This window comes from Ornithorhynchus anatinus, chromosome 9 (genome assembly GCF_004115215.2).
Source record: "Ornithorhynchus anatinus isolate Pmale09 chromosome 9, mOrnAna1.pri.v4, whole genome shotgun sequence".
In the NCBI taxonomy this organism is placed as follows: domain Eukaryota; kingdom Metazoa; phylum Chordata; class Mammalia; order Monotremata; family Ornithorhynchidae; genus Ornithorhynchus; species Ornithorhynchus anatinus.
Window position 1 is genome coordinate 25,080,764 of NC_041736.1, and position 13,286 is coordinate 25,094,049.

Sequence of the window (13,286 nt, forward strand, 5' to 3'; positions counted from 1 at the left end):
AAGCACTGTTCTAAGAGCTGGGGAAGATACAAACTCAGTAGGTTAGACACAGTCCCTGCCCCACATAGGGCTCACCGTCTTAATCCCCATTTTACAGATGAGATAACTGAAACACGGAGAAGTGGAGTGACTTGCCCAAGTTCAAACAGCAGACGAGTGGCTGATCAGAATTAGAACCCAGATCCTTCTGACTTCCAGGCCCGTGCTCTATCCATTAGGTCATGCTGTTTCTCAACCAAACTGGTCTAAAAGTTTTTGACTGAATTCAGATGATGCGATTCACATAATGATTTTTGGAGCCTTACTGGTGAAAACATGGATAAAACACTTATGGAGATGGATCATTCCTATGAGTGCTGGAGTTTTGTGCTCGCCCCAGTGTTTAGTACAGTGATCTGCTCAGAATAAGTGCTTCATAAATACTCTTGATTGACGGACTGATTGGTCAAAAGAGCATTTCTAAAGCAATTGGAGGCCAAAGTTTCTGAGAGACTTCTATAGAAGTCACCAAACTTTTCCTTTCATTTAATATGCTTCTCACACAGCCTTAAATTATAAATCATTTTCTGAAGCTGCTTGTTGTGTTCTTTTTTATTTGAAACTGAATTCAAAATTGAAATTAAAAATAGTTTGCAGTGTAAGTGTCAATTACCTGCCTTTTATTGGCTATTTTTGTGTCTAAGGTGCCAAATCTCCGAGGATTTTGAATAACCTCTAATTACGTTCTATGTAAAGGTTGAGAGACTAATTTGTACACTTCAACATTTTTGATAAACAGTTTGTTTGCATTAGGATGAGGGGAAGTGAGAATGGCATAAATCAGGGAACATTTTTTTTTGAGAGAATGTAGCCTGGGATAATGATTTTAGAGTCTGAAAGAAGAACTCAGAGATTGAGGTTTGAAACATCTGGAGGAAAATGAGAATTCAAAGGATAGAAGCTTATCGCAAGTCAGAACTTTTGGAAATATCAAGAAAAAGTAATTCAATCAGTCAATCGATCAGTACCTACTGTGTGCAGAGCACTGTGCCCGAGGAAGTATATTACGAGAGATGAAGGTCATCAACTCATTATCTTTAGAGGTTCCTTAATTTGTCTGTGCCACCTCCAAAATGAAAATACCCTGTATCAGATCTCACGGTGGTGATGAGAAATGCCAATATGCACCCTATGTTTTGAGGGAAGAAACTATATAAATACAAAAATAGTGCAGTATAGCTTAGGCTACAATTATCCTGTTATTGTGTGGGGAAGGCAAAAGGGAACTAATTGATTTGGGAACAAACCAACTATTTGGAATTATCATTGGTTAAAACTACCAAACCAAAACCAGAATGTTATGAAAAATATTGAGATAATGGAAATTTGTCATCTTCATCTCCTAAAGTAAATGAGCTGCCATTGACAACCTACTGGAATATTACCCAGTATTATTATTATAAATTAGTATATATTAGTATATATTATTATATATTAGTATTATTAGTATATATTATTCCTGTCCACTACTCTAATGACTATCATTTTCCTGTGCTCAAAAAGTTGTTTTTTTTTTCATTAGAGCCTAGGTGGATTTTGATAAAAATCTATCAAAATATCACTCTGCTTGTCATTTGCTTTGTTGAAGCATCTCTGAAAACTTATGAATAATAATACTCAATTAACTAACCAATAAATCATATTTGTTGAGTGCTTACCATGTGCAGAGCACTGAACTAAGAACTTGGAAGAGCACAATGCAACAGAGTTGGTAGACATTTCCCGCCCACAATGAGCTCACAGTCTGGAGAGGTGCCAGACATTAATATAATCAAATAAATTAGGAATATGTAAAATAGTGCTGTGAGGCTGAGGAAGGCATGAATAAAGGGAGCAAGTCAGGGGGATGCAGAAGGGTGTGGGAGAAGAGGAGATGAGGGCTTAGTCAGGGAAGACAGAATGGCTTAGTGGATAGAGCCCGGGCCTGAAAGTTAAAAGGACCTGTGTTCTAATCCCTGCTCTGACACATATCTGCTGTGTGACTTTGGGCAAGTCACTTCATTTACCTGTGCCTCAGTTACCTCATCTGTAAAATAGGGGTTATGACTGTGAGCCCCATGTGGGACAAGTACTGTGTCGAACCTGCATCTATCCCATAGTACAGTGCGGGGGACATAGTAAGTACTCAACCAATACCATAAAAAAAAGGCCTTTTGGAGAAGATGTACCTTCAATAAGCCTTTGAAGGTGGAGAGAGTAATTGTCATATATAAAGAGGGAGGGTATTCCAGGCCAGAGGCAGGACATGGGTGAGAGGTTGGCAATGAGATAGACGAGATTGAGGGACAATGACAAGATTGGAGTTAGATGAGCTAAGTGTGCAGGCTGGGTTGCCGTAGGAAAGCAGTGAGGTGAGGTAGGAAGGGGCAAGGTGACTTGGTGTTTTTAAAGCCGATGGTAAGGAGTAGCTGTTTGACATGGAGGTGGATGGGCAACCACTGGAGGTTCTTGAAGAGTGGGGAAATGTGGACTGAATGTTTTTGGAGAAAAATGATCCGGGCAGCAGAAAGAAGTATGGACTAGAGTGGGAAGAGACAGGAAGCAGGGAGTTCAGTAAGCAGGCTGGTACAGTAATCAAGACAGGACAGGATAAGGGCTAGGATTAATTTGGTAGCAGTTGGAATGAAGAGGAAAGGGGAGATTTTAGCCATGTTGTGAAGGTCGCACTGACAGGATTTAGTGATAGATTGAATATGTGTGTTAGATGAGAGAGATGCGTCAAGGGTAATACCAAGGTTAAAAGGTTATCGAGACAGGAAGGATGGTGGTGCTCTCTACAGTGATGGGAAAATCATGTGGGGACTGGGTTTAATGTGGAAAGAGAAGAAGCTCTGTTTTGGACATGTAATTTGAGGTGTCGCTAAGTTTGAGATATTCAAAGGCAGAAGGAAATGGGAATCATTCACATAGGTGAAGTAGTTGAAACCATGGGAGCGAATGAATTTGCCAAAGGAGTGGGTGTAGATGGGGAATAGAAGGGGATCCAGAACTGAACTTTGAGTGACATCCCCAGTTAACGGGTGGGAAACAGTGGAGAAGCTCACCGAGAGACTGAGAATAAGCAACCAGAGAGATAGGAGGAGAATCAGGAGAGGACAGTGGCAGTGAAGCCAAGGAAGGATAATATTTGCAGGAGAAGGGGGTAGTCAACAGTATCAAAAGCAGATGAGAGGTCGAGGATGGATAGATGGAGTAGAAGTCATTGGATTTGGCAAAAAGGAGATCACTGGTGACCACCGACATTAAGAAAACTAAGTTAGACGGTAAGGTCCTTGAGGGCAGGGGATGTGTTTACCAACCCTGTGGCACTGTACTCTCACAAGGTTAAGTAGAGTGCTCTGCACAAAGTAAGTGTTCAATGAATACAAGTGATTGATTGGTCAAGGATTTATTGTCGAACTTATCTGCGGAAACCAGATAATCAGAGCAGGTCCAACAGTTTTTCACATGGGGCTCATAATCTTAGAGGCAGAGAGAGCAGGAATTCTCATCCCCATTTTACAGATAAGGAAACTAAAGCACAGAGAGGTTAGGTGTTTTATTTGTCCAAAGTCACACAGCAGGCCATTGGCTGCGCTGAGGTTAGAACCCAGGTCTTCTGACTCCGAGATCCACGATCTTTCCACTACATCCACTCGCAAAGATACCCTTGCACCCACAATTCAAAATTTTCGAGAATGGTCAAAGGTGAGTAATGCCAAATACTTTTAATTAAATGTACAACGTCTCCTCCTTACCTGCTTGTGAGCGTGATCATAGGAATTAATGTGATTGTCAAACTCCTGATGTTTATAGTACTGTTTGTCACATAGTTCACAGTAGAAATTGGCCTTGAGGTCTTCCAGTGCTTTGGTTATTGTGTTCTCTTTCTCAGCATAGTCCTAAAAAAACACAAGTAAACATAATTTAATTTCTCTATCAAATTTTACTTTGAGTCGACTGATTTAGATTAGAGAATGTGAATCGGGTTAGACGCAGTCTATGTCCAACATAATAATAATAATCACGGTATTTTTTAAGCACTATGTGCCCGGCAATGGATAAAGTACTGGGGTGGATACAAACTAATCCGGTTGGACACAGTCCCTGTTCCACATGGGGCTCCGGGTGTTAGTCCTCATTTTACAGATGAGGGAAGAAGCACAGAGAAATTAAGTGACTTGCTTAAGGCCACACAGCAGACAACTGGCAGAGCCGAGATTAGAGCCTTCTTCTCACTCCTAGGCCCGTGCCCTATCCATTAGGTAACGCTACTTCCATGCATGATATACTGAACACATTACAGTCTCCCCTCTTCAGGGGAATGGCCCATTAACACAGCAGCTTAATCGTCTTGATTTCTGGAGATTGGAAACTCCTTGTGGGTGGGGAACATGTCTACCACCTTTGTTAAACTGGACTCACTCAAGTGCTTAGTAGAGTAAATGCTCAGTAAACGTGATTGATTGATTGATAATTGCAGGAACCTTCTTTTCATTCTCCAAGACAATAGGAGAGGTGTCTCTGTGGAGACACCAGGCTACCTCTACTAGACTAGAATGGAGATAAATTCACAGTACCACATTCCCCCAGCTCCACCCAAACACTTCTGCAGGAGCCCTCTGATCTTTATCCCTTTCCAGTAATGTCTCTGGGGAGCCAGTCAAGCTCCGTGGATTCCAGTTCTTTCAGAGTATTGCCTCACACCTCATCCACCCACGAAGGAGCCAGAAGGGACAGGATGATAAGGAAAATTAAATGGGAAAGGACTGTAAATCTGGGGACATGATTAAGGAACAAACAGGAAGGGGCCATCATTTTCCTTCTATGTTCCTGTCTTACTCTAGGTCTTGTAAAATAATAAAACACTTGTGGGATTTGTTAAATATATAAAATAATCAGGTCGAATACTGTCACTGTCCAATACGGGGCTCATAGTTTAAGTGCGGGGGGATGTCTATCATGCCTTTCCCCTGCTTGGCTCCCTTGTATCTGTTTCCTTTCTTGCACGTTACTTTCCAAGATCGGTGTCTGACTCTCCCTTTCTTGCCACCCCCTGCCCCCAGAATGCCCACAACCACAGAGACTGTTTGATTGGGAATTCCCAGCTGAGAAAACGCCACCCAGATGATCCTAAGGAAAAATTGCTCCACCTATTCCACAGAAGCAATCTAACCCTGTGGGAATAATGGAGGGCAGGGGAATGCCTTCAAACACACTTAATGTTTGGAATATACAAGTTTCTCCAGACTGAGATGTGAAAGAAATCAGTCACTTGGACCCTTCTGGCAACTGCACAAGGGTCAGTCATTTCTCGTCTATGAACATGCTTAAAAAGCTGCATGGATCCCCAGATGTCAGACCATCAATCACGAATAAGCAGAGAGTCTTTTTTTAATGGTAGTTAAGCACTTACTATTTGATCGGTACTGTTCTAACTCCTGAGGCAAATAGAAGCTAACCAGCCTGAACTTAGTCCATCTCCCACATGAAGCTCATCGTATTAATCCCCATTTTACAGATGAGGTAACTGAAGTATAGAGAAGCTGACTAGCCCCAGGTCACACAGCAGACAAAGGGTGGAGCCAGGATTAGAACTCAGATCCTTCTGACTCCCTGACCCACGCTCTATCGACTAGGCCGTATTGCTTCTCTGCAAAAAAAGGAAGGTGAATTTGTATTGCCATTGGTCTATGATAGACCATCTTGAATTTCCTCCAGATGGGCCTGGCCCATTAAAGCCTTTCCCAGAGCAACCTTGCAAACATCAACTCATGCAAGGTGGATGAAGCCTCATCATTTTTTCATATCAAACTTTGCAATACCGTGTGACATCTAGCAGTGGAAATGGCTGTAGTCTTGGAAGAAAGGTGAGATAAGGAAAATGGGGAAACTTCAGGATCCCTTAATATTCAAGGATCATATTGGTAAAGTGAATTCAGATGAAATGGGCTAGAGAAAGGATGAATTTAAGCCCAGGCCATACACACACACAACCAAACCAAAAACAAACAAAAAAACCCTGTGAGCAATGAAATCTTCCAGTTTCGATTTTACAGATACAAATGGAAACTGTCTTGCTGAGAGGAAAATAAGGTAAAGTAATAGATCCGAAACTTCAAACCTTTTAACTTCCATGTGTTTTTTTGGTTTTTTACAAAATATTTTCTTAAAACGGCAGCACAGCACCACAGGAATTGCATGGCATAGCCTTATCTGGATTCTGCTCCGGGACCCTGATTCAACCAGCACTCCCAAAATGAGGGCTACATTGCAGAACAATTTATAGTAACTCCCACTATGGCCTAGAGAAAAGACCTCCTGAGCTCCTTCTGGAACTCTAATTCCCTTTGCATTCCATGAATTTGATACACTGATAACAGAGCTGGGTGGCAAAGCCCGATCCATAAAGAGGCATATACACTTGTGGTACCCAGATGAATATAAGTAGGATTTGCACCTGCAGGATTCCTCTCTAAGCTTTGATTGTATATGACCAGCTCTTTGTTAATGGTAACTTAATAACCTGCAATGCAAATTAGCCCTGGGCCAGAAGCCCTGATATAAATGGGGAAGGGCAGACAGAAATCAAATATTGGCAAATCTTTTTTAAAAATGCAAAAGACTGTACTTCCTTGAGCTACTGTTGGTCATTTTCATCATGGGCATTGTCCTTTTGGCCTATGCATTTACCTGGTCTAGGGGAAAGAGCAGGACCTGGAAGTCAGAGGACCTGGGTTCTAATCCCAGCTCAGCCATTTGTCTGCTGTGTCAGTCAATCGTATTTAATAAGCACTTACTGTGTGCAGAGCACTCTAGGTGCTTAGAAGAGTAAAATAGAAAAATTTAACAGACACATTCCCTGACCACAATGAGCTTACATCTAGAGGATTGTAAGCTGCATGGCCTTGGGCAAGTCACTTAACTTCTAGAGGACTAGAGTACTGTCTAGCTAACAGTCTAGAGGACTATAATTTAAAATCTAGAGGACTGTCCCCTCTCAGGGTGGCACCCGGAGGGTTTCCAGTACACTATCAGTCTCGGCTACGGGAGGGAGAGTCAAGCAGAAGCCTACCCATTCCATTCCTAGCTTGGCCAGTGGCGAATGGAAGGCAATCTGCTACAAGTCAAAACTCACCCGTACTGGTCAGCAGCGACATGGGAGAGTCGAGAGTGGAGTCTCAAGTTTACTGCGGGGAGGGCAGCAATGGGAAACCACTCCCAGATTTTTACCAAGAAAACTCCATGGATCCACTACCAGAATGATTGTAGATGGAGAGTGGAGCGTTCTTGGGGAGATGTGTCCATGATGTCGCTAAGGGTCGGGAACGACGGCATAAGACAAGACTAGAGGACTGTAAGCTGTGTGACCTTGGGGAAGTCACTTAATTTCTTTGTGCCTCAGTTTCAACTATAAAATGGGGATTTGATACCTTTCCTTCCTCTTCATCAGGCTGTAAGCCCCATTTGGGACTGAGACTGTGTCTGACTTAATTGGTTTGTAGCTACCCCAGTGCTTAGAACAGTGCTTGACTGGTAAGCGCTTAACAAATACCACAAACAAAAAGCTAAGTTTGGAAAGATCTGGTGAAAACTGTGGGAACCAGCCAAACTGATTTTGAGGCCAGAATGGTTTTTAGCTATCTGTAAGCAATGTTAATGCCTCTTCCCAAGAAATAAAATTGATATGATTTTACTATACCCCATTATTTTACAAATTTATGGAGCCCAACTATATGATAGCTCCAATGAACAGCTCTAATGACCTGATTATTCATTTTAATGAGCTCAGTTGATTTCTGAACAGATGCCAAAAAGCCCAATTTCTCTTTAACCAGAATAACTGAATTTGGACTAAAAGAATTGGTAAGAAAAATTGTTGACAGGTGTTCTTTTAAATCCACACTCTATCCACACTCTAATAACAGAAAGTTAATGATAAGGTGAAAATGGAGAAAAAGGGATAAGGGCAGAGGAAGAGATTATGCTATGGGAATAGACAAGTATCCTTTCTCCCTCATAAATATTTTCCTCATTTTGTGGATAATTGAGTGCCAATCCCAGCATTAGCAGATACACAAGTGTGTATGTGGATTTGTTCGTGAGTGTGTACACATAGGCTTTGAATTAACATATTGGAGGCAGTAGAAATAGCCTGCTTGGCTTTATCAAATGTCGAGTTAGTCTTTTGCATCTAAAAATTAAAGTGTATACCTCATACTGCACTTTGTAAACCAAAGAAGAAGTTTTGTTTATATAATACCTACCTCTTCCTTGGGGCATTCCCCAACTAATTACCACCTTCCCATGTGAGCTGCTAGCACTTGTGTACAAGGTGATTCTGACATAAACATTTTCATTATGTGTTTTGGAAATAGAATTGTATTGGACAATTAGTAAAAAATATTCCTTGGTGTTGCTCATAGCCTGTTGAGTTGGAAGCAAAATTTGATACACTGAATTTATTCTAATTCCAATTTCCAAAGCCTTAATTGCATCCTCAAGCACAGAGACGTTGAATCGGTAGAAGGTGACAGTATTTATGACACGATCTTATTCCATGAACCTGGTGATAGGGAAAGTATCCAAGAGGGCACCTGCAACTCTGACTTGACTGAGTATACCATCGAGGAATACATTGCCAAAGAACCTTGGGAACTCAGAGCAACTAAATTTGCTTAGCAGTTGTCAGTCTTTATGCGATGATTCAGTTAAGCTCTTTTGAAGGCTTTTTGTAATAGAAAAAAAAAAGGATTGGTGTTTCCTTCCACCATTTATTTAATATCTGCATTTTTTTTATTTGTTAAGCTCTTACTTCATGCCAGGCAATGTAGTAAATACTAGGATAGATTCAAGCTTATCAGGTTGCACACAGTCCATGTCCCAAATTGGGCTCATAGCATTGATCCCCATTTTACAGATGAGGGAACTGAGGCACAGAGAGGTTTAGTGATTTGCCCATGGTCAGAAAGAAGAAAAGTGCTGGAGCCATGCTTCAATGATAATATTAGCCATGTTACGTTTTGTTTTGAAGCTACATCACAATTTAGAAAGTGCCCTATTGGCAAAATTCATCATTAGTCTATCAAGAAAGATTCTGGGTAGAATCTTTTCGGCAATGGAAAGTCATGAGATCCCCTTGTTGTTGTACAATTACAGTGTCACTTCTGAAGGTCTGTGGCTTTAGTATTTCATAGGCAGGGTGTTTGTACAGATGCCTTCTTGATGATTTCTTTAGGAAAGCCACCACATCTAGCTGCCCTCCCATTTTCATGGCTTTGTCTGGAAGGAATAATATTCAAAAGTTGATTTAAGGCCATGTCTTCACATTATGGACAGACTAATTGTCTATACTTTGAGAAGTCTTCTACTTCTAGAAGATATATTCTCCCTCTCAGTAGGCAATGAGTAGTACTATAGGTGTGTGAATTGGACAAAATAGGTTCTTTAGTCATGAGTTAGGAAAAAAAGGACTGGCAACACAAAATGAAATCTTCTCTTAGCAGTACACCATCCTGTGAGGCATGGATAGATAAGGAAATAGAAAACAATCCTTCAGTGGTATTTTTGAGTGCCTACTGTGTGCAGAGATTCTACTAAGGAGCTTGTGGACATACAGTGGAGTAAATAGACACAACCTGAGGAATAAAAAGGCCAGTAATGCTTTTGGGGAATTTGAAAGATAAATGTGTGAAATCAAGGAATGAAGGTTTGATTGAAACTGTGAGGATCTACAATGTCGAAATGGTATCTAATCTTTTCTTTGGCTGGACCTACTACAGAAAGCACATTCTGCTTCTCAAGCAGTTTCGTCAGCATTCTCTTCGAACCATAATCAATAGCAAATGACTGGTCAAGATTAATAGCAGTGAGGTCCTAAAACGCAGTCGGTTCAACGGTATTCAGCAAATTTGCACAGCAACATATGTTCTAGACAGTGAAACCCATATGGGACCTGATTATCTTTTATGTACCCCAGCACTTAGTACAGTGTTCGGCACATCGTAAACACTTAATCTAGATTGTAAGGGCGTTGTGGGTGGGAAATTTGAATGTCTTTATTTATTGTTGGATTGTAGACTCCCAAGGTCTTAGTACAGTGCTCTGCAGACAGTAAGTGCTCAATAAATACAATTGAATGAATAAAATACCATTATCATCATTACCATTATTATTATTATTATCATGGTAAGGGAAAGATAGGAGGAAAATGAATGCCAGCAGGATACTCAAGCACAAGCTGAAGAGTGACCTAAAGGAATTCTTCCATACACTTTTCCTCAGGCACCTGCACATTCCCCTAAATTCTCTATATGCTCTCAAAATTTAAATTATTCCTTTTATCCACTGCTCCTATGACCGTTGATTTCACTGCTGCTGATGTTTCCGGCACAGCAGCCTAATCTTTGGCCGGGTGATCCCTGCCTTCCAGGGCTATGAAAGTGAGAGGTCAGGGATGCACCAAGGCACGTTGGAGGGAAGAGCAAGGAGCTGTGGCCGTGGGAGAGGAAGAAAAGAAGGAGAGGGATGAGGAGGAGGATAAAAAAAGAGAGGCATAGAGGAGACCCTAGAACAATCTACCTTGATTGCCCTCACCCCCACTGTGGTCTGCTCTCCCCAATTGGGAGAGGCCATGCTGCTTCTCCAATGCTTCTTCTGCTATATGGCTATAACTAGTTGCGTTTGTACATGTGTACGAACATACCCAAAATGTTATTTAGAAATAATTGGGTTAGTTGCACCCTTCAGTCAAAATGCTTTATATGGATTATGAATGAAAAACAGTATTTCCAATAGAAGGTCTGAGTACAATGACTAGAATGGACCAATTTTTTTTAAAGTGCTCTGCATATAGGTAAGGGAATGACTTGAAATAGTTTTAATAAGCCGGCTGAATCTGTCAAAATAGAAGTCTAATCTAGCCCAAAGTTAGGTGTATGTATTCCTCTCAGAATCATTCAACACCATTACCCTGTTTTTCTCTTTTTATTTTATGATGATTTTCAGGGGGTGTTAAGTGCTTACTTTGTGCCAGGCACTGAACTAAACTCTGGGGTAGTTACAAGATAAACAGGGAAGTGGCAGATCTGGGATTAGAATCCAGTTCCTCTGATTCCCAGGCTTCTGCTCTTTCAGCTCTGCCCTGCACACAGTAAGGTGCTCAATAAATATGGTCAATCGATTGACTCTTTCCACTCAGCCATGCCGCTTCCAACTAGGCTACACTGTGCTTCTTTGAGAAGTTTTCTTCTGTCTATAGTTGGGCCTGTCCTGCTCCTGATGTGATCACTTCACATCCCTGAACCATTTCGCTCTGTAAATGTACATACTTTCTCCCACAAGAACTATGCCACAGATGGGTCTGAAAGAGGGGAGAGAAGGGAGGAATGGGAATTTGGATCATATTCTTGCAGTGGATCTGAACATCGACTACGTCTGTTTGTTATGAACTATTCTGGTCTCCAGGGTGACCTTCTGGCTTGAGAACGTCAATTATTGGAACAAACCAGCTTAGGTGTTCTCTACAGGAGAGGAGACGATGAGCCATGGAGGGAAAATGAGGGGAAATGTTCCATGTTTTGTATATTCATTTTCTTCAGCATTGTAAAGTCATTCTGCTTTATCCTCAAAACACTTTACTTTCTATTTCTGTTCCTGAAATAAAAATATGGATCAAAGCAATCCAGCAAAATATCAGTACATTAGGCCCCCAAGGTTTAACTATAAAATATTAGTCTCTCTTCCACCAAATACTCTTTACAGCTCTGAGAATCTATTTTCAAAATATCTCTGGGTGGCTTCTCTTTCTGAACAAATATTATTTAAAATAAATAACTCTATGCCTTTGGTTAAATGTAAAATACACAACACATTGTGAATATTACAGGTTTGACTTTTCATGAAATTCTAAGAAACCTATTATCTGGGTACAATATATGTAAAAGCCCACTGGATTCTTTTTCCAAATTCTTTGTTAACAGGAAATCGCTTGAGCATTTCATTTCATACCTCTGTAAACAAGTGTCAGGCAAATTCCTAAAATGGTGATTTTTTTCCCCCTTCTTCCCATTTGAGAATGGACCATTACATATCTTTCATTGATATTTACCTTCTTCTTTGTATCTCTCTATACCAAAAGACCCCTCCCTCTCGGGATTATTTCATACTACATCACATTTTTCAACTCAAAGATCAAAACCTTAGTTGCATTCTTTAAAACTGGTCAGGTCTAAAATTAAACTTTCATTTTGCTCTTGGAGAAACACTATTCACATCTCTCACGGTCAGATGAATCAACCAGGAAATTGTCAGGCTAAACATCATCAGAGGTTGTGCACATCCTTGCTTACAAATTAGATTATTTCCAAAGTTGAAACCTGGGTCTCCCCAGATGACAAAGTCTCTCCTGCTGCTCTCTCTAGAGGGACACTCATCTTCTCCCACTCCTTTGGATTCACTGGGGAAAGGGGAGGAGTCGTTTTCCCTCTTGCTCCCCAGTGCCACTTTTGCACCATCCCACCTCCCTCATCCCTCTCTTTCCCTTCTTGTGCATCCCATATCGTCCACCTCTACCACCCACTCCAGATTCGTCCACCAGATCCCAAATCCAACTTCTTTAACCCATTTTCACATTCCTTCCCTCATTCTGCATCCCTACAGTGATCTTTGGGAACTTCAAAATTGGACTGTCCACCTCCTCTCAACCCTTCATTGTCCTCCTGCTCCACTCCACCCCACACACTCATCAACTTGGGCACATATTTGATCTTAATCTCCAGTAATTGTACGTCTCTACCCTAACCAATTCTGAAATGCCTCTATCTGACCACAACCTCCTCACCTGCTCTTTTTCCCACAACCCCACCTTCAACAAATCCGTCCTTTTTCCCCACAGAGACTTCTGTTCTTTTGACCCCATCCAGTATTCTACAGCCATCCTACCCCATTAAGGTCTCCATACCCAAATTACCATCTCCCGACGCAAAAATCAACACACTCAACAACAACCTTTCCACTGAACTGAACTCCTTTGCTTTGCTATCCCTCCACAGGTCATGTCACTAATGTGAGACCCTGGATCACCTCCGCAGAAGGCATCCTCCGCTCCTGTTCCCGAGCTGCAGAGAACTCTTGGAAGAAATCCAGACATCTCTCTGACCTTTTCCAACTTAAATTCATTCTTATCTGCTTCGACTCTCCCTTCTCCACTGTGCAACGGCAATACTTTTAATTCAGTCCCAAACCCACTGCCTCTGGCAGCTGTTCTA

The 13,286-nt window shown here is 41.3% G+C and overlaps 1 protein-coding gene across 1 annotated transcript in view; it reads right to left on the reverse strand.

Annotated features, from left to right (window-relative positions):
- ZNF804A (zinc finger protein 804A) overlaps window positions 1–13,286 on the reverse strand; it is a 300,632-nt gene that overhangs the window by 51,797 nt on the left and 235,549 nt on the right. The window contains exon 2 of the mRNA XM_029071499.1: window positions 3,777–3,920. Within this exon, the coding sequence (XP_028927332.1) occupies window positions 3,777–3,920 (144 nt within the window). The remainder of the gene's footprint in view (window positions 1–3,776; window positions 3,921–13,286) is intronic.